Source organism: Rousettus aegyptiacus, unplaced genomic scaffold (assembly GCF_014176215.1).
Source record: "Rousettus aegyptiacus isolate mRouAeg1 unplaced genomic scaffold, mRouAeg1.p scaffold_m13_p_2, whole genome shotgun sequence".
Taxonomy (NCBI): Eukaryota; Metazoa; Chordata; class Mammalia; order Chiroptera; family Pteropodidae; genus Rousettus; species Rousettus aegyptiacus.
This window is the reverse complement of record NW_023416295.1, coordinates 119,248,972-119,269,497: the sequence shown is the minus strand read 5'-3', so window position 1 is coordinate 119,269,497 and position 20,526 is coordinate 119,248,972. Positions and strand designations below refer to the sequence as shown.

At 41.2% G+C, this 20,526-nt stretch overlaps 1 protein-coding gene and 2 pseudogenes across 20 annotated transcripts in view; 1 reads left to right on the top strand and 2 right to left on the bottom strand.

Annotated features, from left to right (window-relative positions):
• The window catches only part of GRIP1 (glutamate receptor interacting protein 1), a 585,894-nt gene that overhangs the window by 4,457 nt on the left and 560,911 nt on the right, over positions 1-20,526 (bottom strand). For 12 of the 20 annotated variants that reach the window (XM_036238016.1, XM_016148483.2, XM_036238013.1 and 9 more), the window contains 3 exons: positions 19,687-19,798; positions 19,492-19,536; positions 14,792-15,025 (listed from right to left, as the gene is read on the bottom strand). In XM_036238016.1, coding sequence (XP_036093909.1) covers positions 14,792-15,025; positions 19,492-19,536; positions 19,687-19,798 — 391 coding nt within the window. The remainder of the gene's footprint in view (positions 1-14,791; positions 15,026-19,491; positions 19,537-19,686; positions 19,799-20,526) is intronic. The other 8 variants (XM_036238017.1, XM_016148486.2, XM_036238014.1 and 5 more) reach the window with 1 other exon arrangement.
• LOC118614700 lies at positions 5,924-6,043 on the bottom strand (annotated as a pseudogene).
• On the top strand, positions 9,939-10,054 carry LOC118614846 (annotated as a pseudogene).

The window sequence follows — 20,526 nt, the reverse complement described above, 5'->3', positions numbered from 1 at the left end:
TATACTGAGTCCCTACCATGTGCCAAGCGTGATTCTGGGTGCTGGAAAAACAGCAGGGGAGGAGAGAAGAGCCTGCCTTCCCGAGGCAGCACATCGATATGGAACTTTCACTGAGCGCCCACAGTGCTGGACACTACCAGGTGGTGTGCTCAGCACTTCATACCCATTTAATGCTTTTCGGTGACCACTGTTTTTACTAAGTTTTGCCAAATGTCCTCTGCAAAAACTCACGCATGCTTCAAGCAATGATTTGGGCTTACTTTTTCCTCTAATGATCTAAAAATGTATATTTTATTTATTTTATTTTTACACAAACATGAATACATTCTTGTAAAAGAGGTAAAAATTCAGACTGATACAGGGCACAATGCCAAGATTAAAACTTTAAGAGCAGGTTTATTTTTTATACCCAGTTATTTTACTTCAGAGAGGTATGGAATATAGAAAGAAATAAAAAAGCGGTCAGTTCGTAGATTTTTATTTCACTGGTAAAGAGATGAATCATCACTTTGTCTGGCTCGATGCTGTTCACCAGAAGCCCTAGTAGTGATTGCCATATTAGAGGTGAGAAAATTCAATTTTATAAAGCTTTGGTGACTTTGTCCAAGGTCACAAAGGTAGGGACAAAACTGTCTGACTCTAAACACCATGCACTTTATCATTATTTTAGCCCAAAATGCCGTATTTTATATGCTAAGATGCAGTTGTTTCATATTTTAAAATCTGAAATCGGGCTGTTTTATAATCAATGGCATCGTAGATCCTATGAAATAAGATAAATTGACATATACCACACCTGCCTGCCTCTTCCCCACCAGTACACTAGAAGGAAAGGGAGCAGAATTTTATCACATCATTACTTTAAGAGGAAATAAAAAAGTGCCTTGCCACTTAAAGTGTGGTCCTGACTAGAAGCACCGACACCTCTCGGGAGTGTGTGGAAAGGGAGAAGCTCGACTCCGCCCCAGACTGACTGAGTTGGCATCTAGACCTCGCTTGTGATCTGTGTGCACACTGAAGTTTTCTGTGTGGTGTGTCACCATCCAGAGGGGCTGTTACATACTCTGGAAAAGGAAGCAAGGGATCTAATGTTTAATGAGATGACATTCTTTGCAGTCTCCTTCCATCACTGTGTGTGTGTGCACATGTGTGTGCATATGGGTGTGTGTGCACCAACATTGGACTCTACTATGTGCCAGGCACTGTTTTAAGATTGATATAGTAGTGAACAAAACGTAGCCTCCATGAGTTTAGAGTTCAGAGAAGATGTATCATGGAATCTACCTAACAATCCTGCCAGATGAATAAAAGTTTCCATTTTAAATCGGGTAAGTATACACAAAAGTTAAAAAATCTGAAATGACCTGATTTCCACGGAAGGATCACTTTTGTGGCACTCAGTTATGTAAGTATAGAGTAGTAAGTCCTCTAGAAGGAGTTTGTAAATGTGTGGTGCCTGCGTGCATTTATGCGAGTAGCTTACTAAATCCAGCGCCCCATCTGACATGGACCCACCCCTTTGATGCATGGGGAGAGGTGGGTTAAAACTGTGTAAATGACTGAGTACTTTCCAATGCAAAGCTCATCAGGAGGGGAGAAGTCTTTCTTGGTGACCTGGGCTCAGGTAAAGGCCATAGGGTAGTATGTGAAAGACGCCCCCTCAAGGAGGATAAAGGGGGCAAAGATCTTTGTTTTATTCACTCAAATCCTTAAATGGGTGCCTGCCATATAGCAGGGTTAGTATTTTGTTGAATAAATGAAACGACTAGTTCTAACAGGGTTGAGTTTGGAAGCCATTCAGAACTGGTCATGATGTAGTGAGAGTGTGAACTAAGAGGGATTTAATTCTGGGTTTCAAAACAGGTCCCTCTCTGTCTCCCTCTCCCAAGTGAGCGGTGCTGGAAATTATCAAAGCTGCAGCCCCAGGGTGGGTGGTTGGGCGTCTGGGGCTGGCAGAGGTAAAGATTCAATGGCGACACCTTGTGGCCATGAGACGTGAGAGCACTTCTTGGAGCCAGGCCCGCTCTGCTTAAGAGCTGAAGACAGGGAGGGATGGTCCCCCGGGGAGAGATGGTGGACTTCTTGCTAATAAGGCCCGTGGGACGTGAGTGAGTAGTTTAAAAAGCAAGTGAACAGGATGATACAATCTCTACCAAGTTTGTGAAGCAGATCACACAGACAAGGAAATGACAGGTCAGAGAGGGTTAGAAACTTGCCCAAGGTAAAACAGATAGCGAGCAACAGAGAAGTGGTTCAAATCAGGTGGTTCTGACTGCAAAGCTCAGACCTCTCCATGCCGCACTACCTCTTTACCTGGCATGTGGCTGCGTAATAAATGCTCATTGCACAGAAGAATTTTGTCTTAGGTTACAGGACAGGAGAATTCTGTCACTTGTTCCTAAGGTGCAGTGAGTGGTTAGTAAAAAAGCTATTTCAAAAATTTTAATTTTTTCCCTATTGTATTGAGATGTAATTGACATACAGCACTGTAAAAGTTTAAGGTATACTGCATAGTAACTTGCATACGTATATTGTGAAATGATTGCCACAGTAAGTTTAGCTAAGAGAAAGCTGTTTTTTAATGAAAAATTTCAAACACATTCAAGAGTAGACAGGCTAAAATAATGAATCTCCACATATTCATCACTCGGACCCAACAACCATCGACAGCTCACACTTCATCTGCCTTTCTTTTTTCTTTTTTGGGGAGAGTATTTTTAAGGCAAATGCCAGTCCTTATGTCATTTCACTCTAACATGCCTCAGGATAAACTCTAAAAGATATGATCACTTTTTACATAACCTCGATGTCACTAATTCATTTGCAAAATTAACTCTTACTCTTCGATATGCTCCAATACCTAGTCCATAATAAAATTTCCCTGATTGTCTCAAAAGTGGTTTTTAGAGTTTTTTTTTTTTTTTTTTCAAATCAGGAGAAGTACACACATCATGTTCGCATTCGGTATCTTATATGTCCTCTTATCTAAAGGCTGCCCTCGGCTTTTTTACCCTACGCTACTGACTTATTGTGGGAACTATGTAATTTGTCCTGTAGCATATTCTTCTATCCCCCATGTTTCCTCTAAATGGAAGTTAGCTCTGGATGTTTAACTGCAGCCAGAGCCAGCTTTGGGGAGCAGGGGTACGAATATATATTATGTTTCCTATGGCATCATGTCACTCAATGTCTAGATCCCCCTTGGGTGGGTTCAGGTGATGACAGCTTAATTTCTTCCATTGTAAAGTTTCCCATCGACATTTAATCTAGTGGTTTTAGCCACAGATAACCTTTGTCTGAAACAATTGCAGAATGACGATCTTTTTGTAATCCTATAATATCTTCTATATTTATTAGCTAGAATTCTTTTGTAGAGAAGAATTCTCCTTTAATTAGTGCTGTTTGGTTATTCTGAATTATAGTTTGTACAAGAACAGCAGAATGAATACTAATTCTTTCCTTTCAATCTTAGAATAGGAAATTAGAGCATTAAATATTTGCAATGGTGTTCTAACGAGAGTTTTTTTTTTTTTTTGAGGGGATGACTTATTAAGTAAAATATCAGTATAAGCCCATGACAATTAATCGTACCATAGTTTGGATGCTCAAATTTTCTCACCTTTGGCCAAGGAGAGTGCTTTGTGTTGACGCCTAGGTGCTTTTGACACGACCCACTACTCATGCTAACTTCTTTGCTTTCTAGAACTAGACATCACAGACTCACTACGAGTATTTCCGGACCCCGATGTGGAATTGGCCATTCCTCCGAGGAGCCTTGACTGGAGGAAACATTCCTGGTTATCCCTTTCCTCCATCCCCATGCTCCTTTCCCAAAGAGAGGAAAAAGAGGAATGGGGGGAAGGGTAAAAAGGAGGAGGTGAACGGCTGATAGAATTGGTGAGAGCCTGCCATTCTTTGGGCCCCGTTTCCTAGTGGATGAAATGTCTCTGCTCAAGGTCCCTGGTTATGTGCCCCTCTTGGACCTGGTCTTGCCTCGTCTGTGGGATCTCCTGTCCTTTGCCCTTTTTCTATCTTTGATCTATTCCACGTCCTCTCCACAGATAAGCAGCACACCTGGGGCAGGGACCAATCCCACCATTCCTAGAGGGTGGTGCCTCCTAGATACCTCTGTTCCACTTTAACTAAGTACAGGGGAGGGTTCAACCCCATGGACCCTGCACGCACGGCGGGGTGCGTAAGGGACTGGCATCTGTTCTGCAGGCCCCGCCACACCCTTGAGGCGCATGTGACTCTGAGGGTTGCAAAGCCTGCACTTGCAATGGACGTTCGGGAGCCCACTTCTGTCTTAGCTCTGGAGCACGTTTTTCAACACAGTGAACTCAAATCCTTGCATTTGGGGGAACGTTTGGTGTGGGCATGAAACGGCAGTGAAATTCTTATTGCCCAGTCTGCCTGTGGCTCTTGGATGTCTGCTCCACAGCCAGGACCCAGGATGAGTGGCACCAAAGGATGTCAGCACGAGTCAGTGGTAGTACACTAACCAAAACATTAGAGGTGGATGTTAACCAGGGCAGGTTAGCAGATTGGCTCATCAGGGTCACAGTTGTTGGCCAAGAGGCTTGGCTCTCCTGGGCTTTAGACTTGATGTAGCTTTATGGTAAACTCTTCAGAATAAGAGGTTATTAATAAATGGTTTAAATTGGAAAGTAATGTTTCTCTAGAAAGATTTCCTAAGGTTAGAGGAGACTGAATTTTAATAGCCAGCTTTATGATTCTCTTGGAAATAGCACATAACAAAAATGAAATCATTTTAAAACGACACAAAAGATAAGATTCCTCAAATCGATAATTCACAAAAATGAGTAGCACAGCTGGCTGCTCACAAAGCAGAAGCAATAAATTGTGCCATGCAGTTGCTGCCCTCCTGTTTGGCTGGAGGTGGGTAGTGGTTACCTCTGATTTATTTCCTGTCCGAAAATAATTCTAAGTATTCTGAGGTTTAAGTCACTTTTTTTTTTTTTTTTTTTTTTTGCATAGATGAATCCCTTATCCAGGTGCTTTCCTACATATGATTGCTTTTGATCACCCAACAACTCTGTGCAGCAGAATCAATACCTTCCTACTAATGGGGATGCTGACTCTTGAAGAAGTTGACAGACAGACTTGTTTAGGTAGAATATACAAGCTCTAGGATTCAATACTGAAACACCTGACCTCTTTAGCTGTATTCATCAAGTCATGGGTTGTTTTTCTTTTTCTTTTTTTTCTGGACATATAATCTCCTAGCAGGTCAGGCATCCTTTATCCATTTCCAACTGCTCAACCAACGATGAATAATTTATCGTGTCTGCGGCATTTCTTCTCATAGAGTCCTTTTCTGGATTTACATGGATGTCAGCTTATACTCTCACTCTTGCTCACTGCTCATGAAGCTCTTGGTGGAAAGACCTGGTCCACATGAATCATATTTATTTTGTAGGGTCTCTATTCTGTGTTGACCAAAGTACACTTCTAGGGACCTGGTACTATGAACACAGAGCTAGATTTTTTTGTTCTAAAAGGACCAATGAGCGCCTTGGAACAGAACACTCTGGGCAAGTGTACAGCTCTGCCAAACTCAGTTTCATTTTATCTGTTTGCCGGTATATACTGCAACTGCTTCAAACTTTCCTGAGAACAGAGCTTTACCAGGAGGCAGAGGGGCTCACTGTGATTCGAGTGGAGCCTTGTTTTATATTTCTAAGCAAGTCTACCCACATGTCTGAACAATGTCCTTGAGGCAAAGATTAGAAACCTAATGCTTGTGTTTTCAGTTTTGACATGTGTGAAAAGCACTAGCTGAAGAGTCAATTGTCCTTGCTTGGATTTTTCTTTTTAGGCGAGGCAACCCTTGGTTGACCTCACAGATTGCAAGGACCTTGTCAGTTTACAATCCCTTAATTTTTTTTTTTTTTTTTTTTTACCCCTACAGTGCCTGGTCTTCCTAGGTGGTCTCCCATCCAAGTACTAACCAGGCCCAACCCTGCTTAGCTTTACGAGATCAGATGGGATTGGGCTTGTTCAGGGTGGCATGGCTGTAGACTCTTTGCTTGGATTTTAAGGGTAGTTGTGTCTGCTATCTTGAGTAAGTCATTTTGAGTGACAGCTATCCCCAGAAACAGTTCCTCAGCTCAGGCATCCTCCTTATGCTCAACCCCTGGTCCGATGGCCTTAAGGACCAAACAGACACCCACTTCTGAGATGGTCCTGGTTTTGCCATACACCACCAGGCATTTGGGTTTATTCTTACAGACACCGATGGGGTGGCCTTGTGCCTTTAAACCTGACAGTTCCAGTAAGGTCTGTCTCGAGAACATTCCCATGCTAACTGTGGGGCTGGCAGGAAAAACTAAAGTATGGCCTTTCCAGCAGCATCCTGTGCAAGGGGACGCGGTGTCAGTTTATAGCACTCAGGCTTTCGAACTGGGTCAGGAAAGGCAGCTGCTGCCCTCTCGTCTGGGGAGTCTCCTTGGCAGAGGAGAGAAAGGGACAGCTGTTCAAACACGGCCTCCTGCTGCTCCCTGGCAAACGTGGGGCACCATGGGCTTGGAAAACGGGGGCTCAACAGAGTCGCTTGGATTTTGTCTCTAACTATGAGCAAGTCGGGGGTTGGCATGGCCTTTGGAGAGCTGAGTCCCATCCAACGGAGAGTCACAGTTTTTAAGGTCTGCGGCCGAATGTCATGCTGCTTTCCTAGTCCATCTCGCAGCACCTTCACGTCTATCATTCCACATTTCAAATTCTCAGGAGCTCAAAGGAAGCCCGGGCAGCTGACAGACACCAGTTATTGTCAACTCTGTCACTGGTCCTTTCCGTTCGCCTGGCCACCAGCAAGTCAGCGAGCTGTGGCAGTCTCTCTTTGGGCATCGCTGCTCAGCACTGCGTGCTGGTTACTGGCAGCCCCTGCCCCTCTGCTCTTACTTCTGCTCTCGGCCCCTAGGTCTGCTCTGGCCTAGCTCTTCTCCTCCTGCTCTTGACCCTTCCCAACTCCCTCTGCAACTTACCTACCTCGGTTCCTTTTAGGCCTATGTGGGTAAAAATATCATGATCACAATTCCAACGTGTGTGTAAAGGGTCGGGGGGCGTTTTGCTCCAGCACCAAGCAGTTCTGCAATGCTAGCCGGGTGTCCTACAATTCAACTCAATCCGACCCGATCTACTTGGAGATCACATCATACCCCACTTATACGGCGCAGTCCTGTAAGACCGCTCCCCAACCCCCTCAGATGCCAATAGTAAGTCTAGCTTATCACCTGGGCTTCTGACTGACTGCCTATATAGATCAGAGATTCCAAGACCCTCATTCTTAGGTTTGATTAATTTGTAGAGTGGCTCACAGAACTCAAAAAAACATTTTACGTACTAGATTACCACTTTATTACTTTATATGCTTTATATCCTTGTAGGATATAACTCAGGAATAGCCAGAGAGAAGAGACACATAGGGCAAGGCATGAGGAAAGGGCGTGGAGCTTAGAGCCCTCTCCCCTGAGCTCACCCCTCTCCCCAAACCTCAAGTGTTCACCAACCCAGGAGTTCTCTGAACTCTCTCCTCTGGGTTTTTATAAAGCTTTCATTACATAGCCATGATTGATTAAATTGTTGGCAATTTGTGACTGATTCAACTCCCAAGCTCTCTCCCCTCCCTCACCCTTAGGTGCTGTCCCAAAGTCACCTTATTAACATAACAAAAGACACCTTTTGGGCTCTCAACACTTAAGAAATTCCAAGGGTTTTAGGAGCTTTGTGCGGGCAAGGAGGACAAAAACCAAATATATATTTCTTATCATAAATCACAATATCACAATATCCTTGCTTCAGGGGCCGTCTGCATCTCTGGGTAGGAGACCTGACCTCCACCCGCATCTGGGCCTGTGGGAATTCGGGGCCAGGCTCATTGTTATTCAGAAAGGATGACAAATTACAACTGACCAAAACTCCCAGTGCACTGAGCGCTAACCGTCTGGATTTTATTTTCTCATTCCAGGGGCTGACACTAGTAGTGCCCTTGTCTGACACTACAAAGATTCTCAAACAAGGACAGAGCTCTGAATCCCACTTAAGGGAAAGACAGAGACAAGCCCTGGGCTGGACCTGTATCAGTGTCCTCATCACAGCCCTGCCAGACAAGCGAAGGGCAGAACGCTGGTGGAGGAAGAAGTCCAGGAGGCTTCTCTCCAGGAGCCTGGACGTTAGGAAAAAAGACTGGCCCTTACTGGGGTGCATAAGATAACAGAGTATCTTACAACCTATAAAAGCATCAGGAAGAGAGGAATGACCCGCCCCAGCCCCTCCAGGCCAGAGCTAGACCTAAGGGAAGCTATGGACATTTCTGAAGAGGGGTAGTGGTGGGCCCATGACCAAAGTGATAAGAGAAATGATCAAAAAGTGAGAAATAAGGCCCAGGAGAAACTGTCTAACAAGCCTGCCTAAGGGTTATCTGTGTCTGGGGAACTGCGATTCTATTTGGCTTAGGGTTTCTATTGCCCAGAGCAGAGCTCGGAGTCCGCAAAGGTGACTGGCAACTTACAGAAAAGCGATAAGATGCAAATTGAGTTCTGTCTGGTTGTGATGCAAATGATTTCTGTCCATTAGAAAGGATAACCTCAAAGGCTTTACTTTTATTTCCTTTTAAGTCATTGAGCAGTTAACTCTAACTTGGAAATCCTTGGCATTCTTTTTTCTCTTTTACTTATGGACTGAGATATCTATAGTGTCTTTATCCCCATTTGAACAAGCTTTGTTATTCCTGCTGTCAAATCCTCAGTAATGAGTGAAACAAAAAAAATTTTTTTGACATGAGCCAATCATTTGCATGAGAATTGTTTTTTTCACATTTAGAAAAGTTGTTTCAAAAGATTCATATATAAGGGAAGTTGATGGAAATGATACATTTCGAAGACTGTCAGGTTGAATACCATTAGTTGTTTAAAATAGACACTTTGAATTCCAACCCTTATTCTACAGTTCCATGTTCCCCCAACGACATCCTGATTGTTAGCTGTTCCTTGTTTCACAGAGAGAGAATTTACTCATCAGATGGATGGAGTGACTAGTAAACAGACACACACCTGCCTCTCTTTGTAAACAGATTCTCATTCTGGTTTACCTCTCATCTCTAGAGGCTCTAAGGCAGCTGGCTGAATCTTCTTTATCTCTGGGATCCTAAAGAGATCTTATTTTCTGGGGTTCTCATATTGTATGGCTTTGGCGAGACTCTCCAGGGAAAATGCTATTTGTAAAGTCTCCTCTGATAACGATCCTGACCTTTGGATCATTTGGTGGAGGGAGCAAACTGAGGTTCTCAGAAGTGTCATGGCTAATGACTCTCAGATGGGGATCAAACCTCAGTGTGCCTGACAACTAAGACTGTGTTCTCACTAATTGATCACTCTCTGCCTGAAGAAAGAGACGTGGCTCAAATGCAGTGGTAGGCAAAATGAAAGGTTCAAACATGCGGTTTGTTGTTTTAGCTTCTAGTGACTTCCCCAGTAAGACCATTCTACACTAGCTATTTGGAAAAGATATAGGCCCAGTGTGAGACTCATCCAATCTTGAGTACCAACTCCATATACCTGGTGAAGGAAGAGGCATGTGCCTAAATAAGATACGTAGTTCCATTCCATATTTCTTCCTAGGGCTAAGCCTGTTCCTGACTCTGGGAGGGTGCTACAAATGCAGCTCCTGTTAAACATCAAAAATGGCACTCTTTCCAAGGAGCTTAACAACTTGGTCACATCAGGAAGAACAAGGGTCCCTCCCAAAACACTCAGACATATGCATGCAATGTGACCTTAGCTGGGGGAAAAGCTGATGACAGCAAACACAGCTACGAGAAATAAAGGAGTTCTTGGATGTGGTTCCATAGTGTAGCATTAGCACTTCTGCTTTGCATGCAGAAGGTCCTGGGTTCGTGCCCCAGTAAGCTATAGTCCATGGTCTATGGCCATGCCACCCTGAACAAGCTCGATGTCTGATCTCAGAAATTAAGCAGGGTCGGGCCTGGTTAGTACTTGGATGGGAGACCACTTAGGAAGACCAGGTGCTGTAGGCATATTAATAAATTTTAAAAAATAATAAATAAAAATAAAGGAGTTCCTTGGGAGTGACTCAGATGTTTAAGGTTTGTGCCACTGGCAGACAGACGTAAATAAAAGTAGATGCTGAAAAATTATTTGAAAACATTTCTGTAAAAAGATAAATAAAAATAGCTACATACAAAGAAGGAAGACAATTTATTGAAAAACACTCATGACAGAGCACAAGGAAATGTCAACATGATTTTTTGTGCTCTGAACGTGGGGAACTTCCTACTCTATTGAAAATTTTTTTTTCCCTTAAAGTGTGTAAAGAATTCACTCAGAAATAGATTAAGCAGACACCAACATATATTTAAGTTTCAGAAGGGAAAAGAAGGGTTATCAGTAAACTGTAACTAAGATCACAGGCCGCTTATTTGCGAAGAGAAAGAATCTGTGATAAACTATAGGACAAACCAGATTTCATTTTAAAGATAAAGCTCAGAAGTTCCAAGGCCGAAGATGCAACCTCATTTCTTTACCCTGCCACCCAGCCTTTGCCTATGGTTTCACTGAAACAAGATAATCACCTCCAGGTAGCAAAGACCTAAGGGGATGACACTCAGTCTATAGTCTGCAAGAGAATCCATTAAAGAGGTAAATGGGGAAATGCTGACTGAGTAAGTCTGGGTGGGGTTGGAAGTCTGTATTTTAACGAGCACTGCACACAACCACAGGAAAGGATGTCATGCCTAACCACTGTCTAAGGCTGCAGTCTGCAAACTTTTGGTTGCAACTCATTAATAAGACTTGAAACCAGCTTAATGTGATCACATTTAAAAATAAAACAAACAAAAGATAGAAAATGTTAGGATACAATTTTTGGATTCATTCCAGCTCAAACTTCCTTCCTTATCCACATGGCCATTTCTACGTTTGCTCTCAAGTTTCAGGAAGGACAACTGGCTCTTTGGGTTTAGGAATTAATGTGGACAATTTGACAGAAGACCTGCCGGAACCCAGTAGAGCCTCCAACACAGAAGATGATGCGAAATGAATGGAAACCACTTAGACTCTGACCTGAGCTCGGGATTTCTGAAGGTGAAGAAAGAGACGGAATGGCGATGAGGACTGGATGAAAAATGGGGGGCAAACGAAGGAGAGTAAGTTGAAACCCAAGAAACTGAAAGACAAGCCCACAATATATTCTTTCTGTGAGAGATGATGTTAGTTAGTAACCCATCATGAAGAGATGGAGTTGCTGTTGCTTTTTGTTTTTTCTCCCCAGGCATGGGGATAGATACTTGCCTATTCCTTCATATCTTCTTGATCTAGTTTCTAATAAAAGTAAGAGTTCGTAAGTGCTGGCTTGGACATGAATAGGTCTACAACTTGTTCTCATGGAGACGGTTTTCACCAAGTGGTAAATGGCCATGAGAAAGATGTCAACTGGAAAAACACCAAGCGTGTTCAGAGTGATGTGCTGTTCACTTCATTCAGCCTCTCCACTCTGGTCTTGGCAGCCCCTTGGGACTTCCTCCACCAGATTCATTTAGAAAAGTCCACCCACCGGGCTCAGGGAAAACCAGCCCTCATTCCACATGGTAAGCTGTGCACTCCATCTTGGGGTTATCTTCAACTTGAGGAAGGGATGTTTTTCTAATTCCCTGACCCCTTTCCAAGCCACTACCCAAAAGACTACCTTTTCCTAATTTTACAAAAGTTTAGTACAGGCTGGCATACCCCAGTGGAAGGATAACTCAGCTCTGTAAAGTCACTATGCTTTTTTATTGTAACCAACCGCCCAGTGTTCAAAAGATACCTACATGCAAAACTGGCCTTTGCTCTAAGCAAAGTGACTTTTCTCATGACCATCTCTCCTCTCAAGCATTTCAAAATTGTAGAGTGTGTTTAACAAACATGTGGATGGCTTATCAGAGGAATTGAATTCACTTAAAAAAGACAAGACACTTGAGGTGTGAACAAAAACCACTCCAAGAATTCCATATTGTAAGGCTGCAAGTTCCTCGGCTACATTTTCACTTAACTAGATCATTTTAAGGTGTCTTAAAATGCTTGTAACACCATTTACTTTTGAGAGTCTTATTTTGTTTGGGATCAATTCGGATGAAGAGTAAAGCTATGTGGGAAATGCACTTATTGCACCATTGAGGGGAAATGGCTGAGGGGAAGGAAAAAAGAAGCATCCCATTTATTATGTCAAGTTGGTCCATCCGTGTCTGTGATCTTCTGGCCTCCCAATTCACACACGGCCACCCAAATGTTCCAACCAGTCCATGCCCTGGCACTCATTGTGCCGCTAAGTAGATGATGCCCTTCCCAACTTTTTTTTTTTTTTTTTTAACAAGGTCTACTTTCAGCACAGTCACTTTTTTTTTTTTTAACCTCAGCTACAATTTCCACAGCCAATTCACCATCATTATCTGTGCTAAATGCTCAGTGCAGGAGGGAAAGGAAGACGACAGGTCTTTTGTATTGCTGGGCTATCAATAATTTCCCTTTGAGGAGACTGCTTTACTCTAGAAAGAAAAAAATGACTCTATTTCATACTTGCTATTTCCCTGTCCTATAGATGGGGATAATAAATATCAACTAAGAGGAGCTATTGTGAAGACTAAAAATTGAAAGAATATAGCACATAATAAGCACTCCATACATTTTAGTGTACTTCTCCTTTGCCGAGGGAGGGTGGATTATCCCGCACCTCTCCTTTGCCTGGGCAGTTGAGTTTTACAGAAGAGGATAAGGCGGAGTTCCCAGATACCTGAGGGAATCGGGAGAGGCCAGCCCTCTTCCTGACACAGTAAAATTAGCATTGACTTTGCAGCTTCTGCCATTTATCACCATGGGAGTCCTTACGGCCTCTTGATGGTTTTTGCCCATTAGCATTTCGGGACATGGAGAGGAGGTGAAGGCTGGTGTTTACCAAACAGACACACATCAATTCAGAGTAACTAGATAAACAAACTAATTTGTGGTATAGGACTTAACCTGGGTCCTTACCCTAAAATGTCAGAAACTTCTTTGCTTTTCTTTAACGTCTGTAATTCCTCTTAATGTAATTCCTCCAATCCAAAGCTCCAGTCATGTTGGAATATTTGCATTCCCTAAGAACACCATAATCTTTGATATCTCTTTGTACATGCTGTTTTCTGTGCTTGGAATGCCTTCCCATCCTCTACTGTCCTACAGTCGATGCCTGCTTTCTGTTCCTCCATAGTGGGTAGGGTCCACCCTCTGTCTGCAAAGCCATCTTATTCTTGCTTCTATTATTGTACTTATGTTAAGGGTGGAAAATTTTCAAGTGGGACAACTTGCGCTTCTATAATTTGCTTGCTTGTTTGATGATAACCAGGGTGTGGTAATCTGCTCAAAGATATGCTAAGGGCCAACTTCTGCTTCTGTAATCTGCTTGCTTTATGTTCACCAGAATGGTTCAAGGCTTTATAAACTGCCTCTTTTGGGAGCTCAGGACTGATCTCCTCTAACCCTGCCTGGTAGAGAGTAAGTTGCCGGCCAGCTAATAAAGGCTCACAGTTCATCTCAGTTGGCTCCATGGGTCTTAGATGTGATCACACCCCAACACTCATCCCACCAACTTCCCACTGTTTCCCAGACTATGTCATCATTAGACCACCTGTGCTCCCTGGGGATTCATAAAACATGCTTTTGGTGCATGAACGCAGAGTATATGTATTAAATGAATGAATGAATGAGTGATAAAAAAATGAACCCAGGACTGGAACTAAAGTTCAGAACCTGAATTCCCACACTATCCTTCCTTTCACAGTGTACTCTGTCAGCTGTAAAACAAATAAATAGTTTAAATAGCTGGTTAGGAAACTGAAGTCACTGGAGGAAAAAGGGAGTAGTGACCAATCACCTCCTCTCAATGCAACATTTATTTGCTCTTCTGTGAAGACAACTAATCTTTAGTTAATAGATTATTAACTATAGAGTGGTTCTGGCTCTCAAGAAAGTTGAGTGAGATAGTTACTAACCTTATGTATAACAACAACAAAAAAAGCATTAACTCTACAAAAAGAAAATCTGAGACACTTCCCTACCACTGCTCTCTTTGGTCCAGGGTTCCACAAACATTGTCTCTTACATTTGCCTGTTTAAACTCTGCCAACAACTCAAATTCAGCTCTGTGTACAGTCACGGGTTTTCTGCCATTAAGAAAAGTGAGGCAGCTATCGTAGCAGAAAGGGAACATAACCAGGGCTTACTCTGTCCTGACCCAAGACTCCTAAATTTATGTCTCAAGGAGAACTTTAAGTCCCCTGAATAATATAACTATCTACCTATCTACCGATGATGATAAGTCTGTAAATACAGATTAAGCCTTCCCACAATACACCTGAAATCCCCTTTAAGAGAAGCTGTGAGTGAGTACATGACATTTGAGCGATCCTTCCCTCCCTCCTAATGAAGCTGGGACAACAGACCAATTCATCAAAGCTCCGTGTGGCACTGGAACCTCAAACTTTTTCAAGAAGATTTTGGCTACAAATACATTTTTGATAAATTCATTTCTTGAAAGCCAATTTTCTCTGTTTTACAGGACAACATCTCAAAGGTCATGTTTTGAGAACAATCAAGTCTCTGAGATGATCTGCCTTTAAGCTCTGGCTTTTTCTCCTTGGCGGAGCCCACAAGAGAATATCACTGTCAAGTGCATCAGCCTTTAGGCTGTGCACAGGGGCTACTAAGTGTGACTCTACTGAGAGAGAAGAAAGCGTCCTGACCTTGTGCAGCTCCACAGGGGTTGGGGACATGATCTCCTTTATTTCCTGTTTCATTTTCCTCAGGGTCACAGACTTCCTGCCCACATCTGAGGGCAGCGTGTTGCTCCGAGTCGTTTGGCTGTAGTGTGGCCGCGAGCTGCTCCGTTCCTGGAAGCTGGCCTGTCGCCCCAGCTGATTGCGAGGTGTCGGGGCCTCATGGTTCAAACTCATCGTGCTGCCCGACATGATTGTTGCCTGTGGCATTGACAATTTTCAGAAACAATTAAGCCATGGACTAAGGAAAGGGGTTGGCTGCTCAACATTAAGCACATTTCTCCTTCTGCTCAGTCAAAATACAGTCTTCAGGGCATAACCAAAGGCTGGAGAATGGATACACTCACTAAACTATGAAAGTCTGGGAAAATACTTTGCAAGTGCCATTTATAATGCACATCTCAAATCCAATTTAAAGTACTTAAGCCGTTGAGTTTATTTAATCAAATACCACCCCTGGCAGTTCTGAGGCAAATTGAAAAGCTCTAACATTTGCTTACTGTAAACTATATTTTAAGCATTAGCTTTCTGCCGAGTGGGCTCTACAGATGGGATTCATCAGGCAACCTTCAACAGACCTTACAGAAATGAACTAAGAATTTCTCAGTGGGGACCAGCCAGCCTCTATTTACAATGCTGCCTCTAGCGCCACCTGGAGGTAACAATGGGCTGAAACAGGGCTACGGATAGAGGCAAGGGTTTCTGCCTGATCCTGTTTGCAAAGCACTGGTGTACAGTCTTTCCTTTGGCCACAGGGCCCTATCCCACAAGCTTGTAGACCAGCAAGGTCTCTATATCACTTGGGGAGGTCAATGTTTTTCAGAAATAGCCTCTGTGGAAGATCCTGAGAGAGATTCAAGAATAATCACTTATGCTACCGGGTTCAGCAAAGCAACTTGCTCAAAAGCTATGAGACCTGTATTGGATTTTACCAGTGAATTGGGACGTTTGTTCAGTTTCAAATATGCTCTCTGCATAATACACAAGGAGCGGCAAGATTGGGTCCCAAATGTGACTGAGTCTCTGCAGTGGAGCAAAAAGAGCACTTGAAACCAATGTCATGTTGGCTTTATTTATTTCTCATGTTAGAGGATGCGGAAATTCTGAAAATATACCTGTACTCCTCATTGTGATGATTATCTAAAAGTAAACTAGAATTGGCGAATCTGCCTGAAATCATGGGAACAGAAAACAGGTTCCGTTTGCTGTGTTACTGGCTACAACATGAACTCGTGGCTTATATTAATACCAATGCTATAAGTAACAGAAGTGTAATTTGTTGAATCCTTTGAATGTATTCACCCATTTAAGTCTCACAGCAACTTTATGAAATAGGCACTATTATTCCTCCTAATTTATAGGTGAGGAAACTGAGGCACAAAGAGGCTGACTTACCCCAGGTCACACAAGTAGTGAATGAGCCAAGGGCACTATCTAAAATAATTGATCAGGAGGGAGCACTGAAAAGTAAAGAGAGCTTTCATTTGTTATCTAAGATTTTATAATTCCAAGATTCACCTGGTATTTAGCTATATATAACCACTAACAAGATCTTTGAATGACAGCCAAGTATTGCACACATATCTACATCTCTGCTGAAAAAGGAACAAGTAAACTTATCAATATTCCAACTAGATAAGTTTTTTAAATGATAATTTTGAAAAAGAAAATTATAAAAAAGTGCTTACTGGTCTTTGAGCATTAACATGTGCTAAGTAGCACGTATACATATGTATGTATGTAGAATATCATCTAATACTTACGATAACTCTGTATGGGAGGTGGTTATACTTCCCCATTTAGGTTAAGGAAGGGGATGCCTGGATAAGTGAAACAACTTGCCCAATAGTCTAGGATTGCAACATTAGCAATCTGATTCTAGAACCCTATTCTTGACTACCAGGCTATACTGCTTCTCAGTCAAATCTTAAGTCAAAACATATAAAACTGACATTTTAGTATTAAAAAAACCCCTAATATTTAAACCACTGTAAGTTATCTGTATTTTGGTTTATTTCAGATAAATGCCCTTTTACAATTGAAACCGTTCAGTTACTAGCTTTGTTGGCATCATGGGACATCTTTTTATTTTATGATGCTTAATTCACATATATCATTTCTTTGTTCTATCTCCAGTAACTGACAGCACCCAATGATTGTTTTCTGCTGTAGTGACCATCCACCTATTATTTTTTCCTACATAGACTAGTTATTTGCTTTGTTAACATCTATTTTTTTATGTTCATTTTTCATGAGACGAGCTGGAAACATGTTGGAAGTAAAATGCTTAATTAGTGCAATTGGGAGACAGCAATTCTGCTTTGATAAACCTTATCCACTAGTGAAGTTACAAACTGATCGAGAAAGGGTTCTAATGGAAGCAATGATATATTATTAAAAAGTCTTTAGTTCAAGTTTTCAATGAATCACTTGATTGCTTTGTTTAAAATGAACTTCAATTGAATTAGTGATATCTTTGAAAGAATATAAAAATTAAAACACAAACATAAAAACTACAATAAAAAGTTAAAAAATATTATAAACTGTCTAGGATTTGTTTTGGTTCCGAGAGTATCTATTGCCTGTTTTTATTTTGCACAATTTATAATTTACAATTATAATTTTCTTTTTCTAAATTATCAGTGAGATAATTGATATGAAGAGGTATGTTCAAGAGTTCTCTGACATTTAAACCTTTCTATATTAAACAAACAATGGTAAAGGCAGGGTTCATTGATCAAACAAATGGCGAAAATAATAACAATTCATTTGTACTGAACATTTATTAAGTGCCATGTGTTCTGTGTTAAGTGCCATATAAGCATTAGCTCATTATAACCTCATATTTTAAAAGAGATATATGATAAAAGATATTAAGTAACTTGTCCAAAGTCTTAGTTAGAATTTTTCTCTTTTGTTAAACTATACATTTTTCAGTGCTTAAGTTGCACCTAAATTATTGCTAACAATGGGGAAATGACTAGTATAATTTTCACTTTCATTTCAATTGTAGTCATTTTTCATCTCAGCTAATCTTCTACATTTATTACAGTTATAGTACACTTTAACTTTTAGTACCGGATGTAAATTTCATATGCAGGAACCTAGCTCAAATAATATCTTTTGCATAGTAGCATTTGCAATCAAGGAATCAGAGTTCATTTAAACTAATAAATAAACATTCTTCGTGATGAAAGTGTAAATAAGACTCTATGGATTTGCCAATCATTCTTACTTGGGGACTTTAATTTTTCTTTGGCTTACAAATTCAACCCATTTCCTTTCTGGATTTACAATTTCAAGGGCCACACGTGTTTGAAGCTATGTTAGAAAAGATTTATAGAATGTTGCAATATAACTTTTATGCTGATGGATATTATTTTCATTAGACAACTAAATTTCTGGGTGAAAACACAACCTCGTTGTATTACTTTTTATATCACTTTCATTTTACATAATATAAAAGAAGCTATTAGAAGAAGAGCTGCTTCTTCAAAAGATAAGTATCAAAATATGAAATGATAAGGCATATCAACCATATATGCTTTCAAAAGCAAAAGTATGCTCAAGATTTGTGAACTGAGCTTATTATTCAGTTTGGTTCCTTTTTGCTGGTCATTGTACATACAGGAAGTGGTAAAAGTTTAAATAAGCCTGCCGATACTTAAGTATGCCACACTTTTTTAAAGTTGCGTAAAAAGGAATCAATTGCTGCCATCTTAATTTATTCAAGTTTTATAAGATTATCCATCTCCAGGTCCTTTACCTGTGCTCTGAAGCTGAAATTCATGCCAGGTAATACTATGATGTTTACAAATTCAAACTAATATTTTTCTTTATTATTCTCTTTGCAGAGTCACAAACATCAGAATCACATGAAATATCCACACATGCAACTGAGAAGCAACATAATATAAAGATGAGTAATCATTTTAGAATTGCAAGAGTTCCACCCAGTTATGCCATTCACATTCCTTAAGGTGACCTGGGGACCTCATATGACATCAAAATAAAAATGAGACTTTTGCCGGTTTATTTTTTACAGCTCAGAAAATTTAAAAGAACATAAAAGGAAACAGTCCAGGACTTCCCAGACCAAAGTGTGAACACTGTCAGCAAATTCATGGCTCTGATTAAAGAACTCACTAGGAGTTCAGCTATTACACTCCATCTCACAGTGACTCTTCAAGTTCACACTAAGGTAATATGAAATCAGGATCTGAAATGAACAGCAAAGTACTGTGTCACATTTTGACTGTTTAACCCACAGACTGGCCTTTTGCACCAGCTGCATTGTCATCTATTTTAAAGAGCAAAGCAAAACAAAGTAAGATTTCCTCTTATGTTCCTCTTCACGATCAAATTAATTTCTATACCAGGTACAAATGAAAACATGCCAAAGAAACCTTTCTAAAGCAACTAAGGGAATGAGATGCACCACTGTCGTGGGACTTAGCTGGCTCCTTAGCGATTCGGTGGCAAACAGGTACAGTCAGGGTTAGCAGGGAGCAATGGCAAAAGCCACAAGTCAGTCAGCTCGGGGTGGGGTGAAAATGGGGAAATAAATACTTTCAACTGCATTGAATCAACTTAAATTGCTGTCCAGAAGGCAAAGGGGCAGGGGAGGCAGCTTCACAAGCAAAAATATAAACATAAAGGGTAGCTACCAAGAGAGTCATGTTTCTCAAAGACACACGCCTGTCAGCTTTCTCCTGTGGAAAGGGGTTAAAGCTTTTAAATGAACTGGTGTGATAAATGCAAACTCAAAAGGACCAAAGTAATAATAATAATAATAATAATAATAATAATAATAATAAAATGAATGTAGAAACAATCGAAGTAAATAGCAAGTCCGAAGCTACCTCGAGTTCTCGCAAAATCCCTGATTGTCCACAGGTCTCTAAATCCTCCAGTGCTTGCGACCAGAAGTTCTCCTCTTGCTCGACCTCTGTACTGTCAGGAGCCCCTGTAAAACTGTCACCAAAAAGCAGTCTTGGTTAAGAATAATTTTTTTTTTTCTTTATCCAGAATCTCCTCCATCTCACACAAAAAATAGAGATTTGTTTTGGATCTGGCTTTCTTCCAACTGTGGTCTCCGAGTAAGGCTGGCTCCAACGTAACGATACTTTTGGAAAAGTGAAGTGTGTTGAAGAATCAAGGGAAGGATGATGGTCTTAGGAAAATTGAATTTTAGAGCACTAGCGGCTACTGCTGCATGAGCAGCATCAACGTGGCATTTGTGTGGGAATACCTTTCAGATACCAGGGGCAAGAGAAATCAAACTTTTCTCTAAGAGAGAAAAATGCATTTTTTTCATCCTGTTAGAAACATCAGTACAGATCAATTAAGTGCTATCACTTTTTATAAATTTCCTTAAAATATTTTAAGAAACAAAATGCTAAAAAAGATCTCTTAGTTAAAAATACGTACCGTAGACGCATCTTTTATTTTATTTTTTTTTATGTAAGTTAGTTTGAAACCACCTTTCAAATGAAAGGAGAGGGCACTAGCCAAAGAGTGAGGACACACTTTTTAGATGCAGATATTCCCCATGTGCTACAGTTGTTTTCTTTAGGGGACACACAGCCCTTTCCATTCTGCGTGGTGGTACCCAGGCTCCCACTGGGCAGGACAAGCTTCGGAATCCTGCCATGCAACCAGTGCGGGTGATTACAGCAGCTTCAAGAAGCCAATGGGAGCGA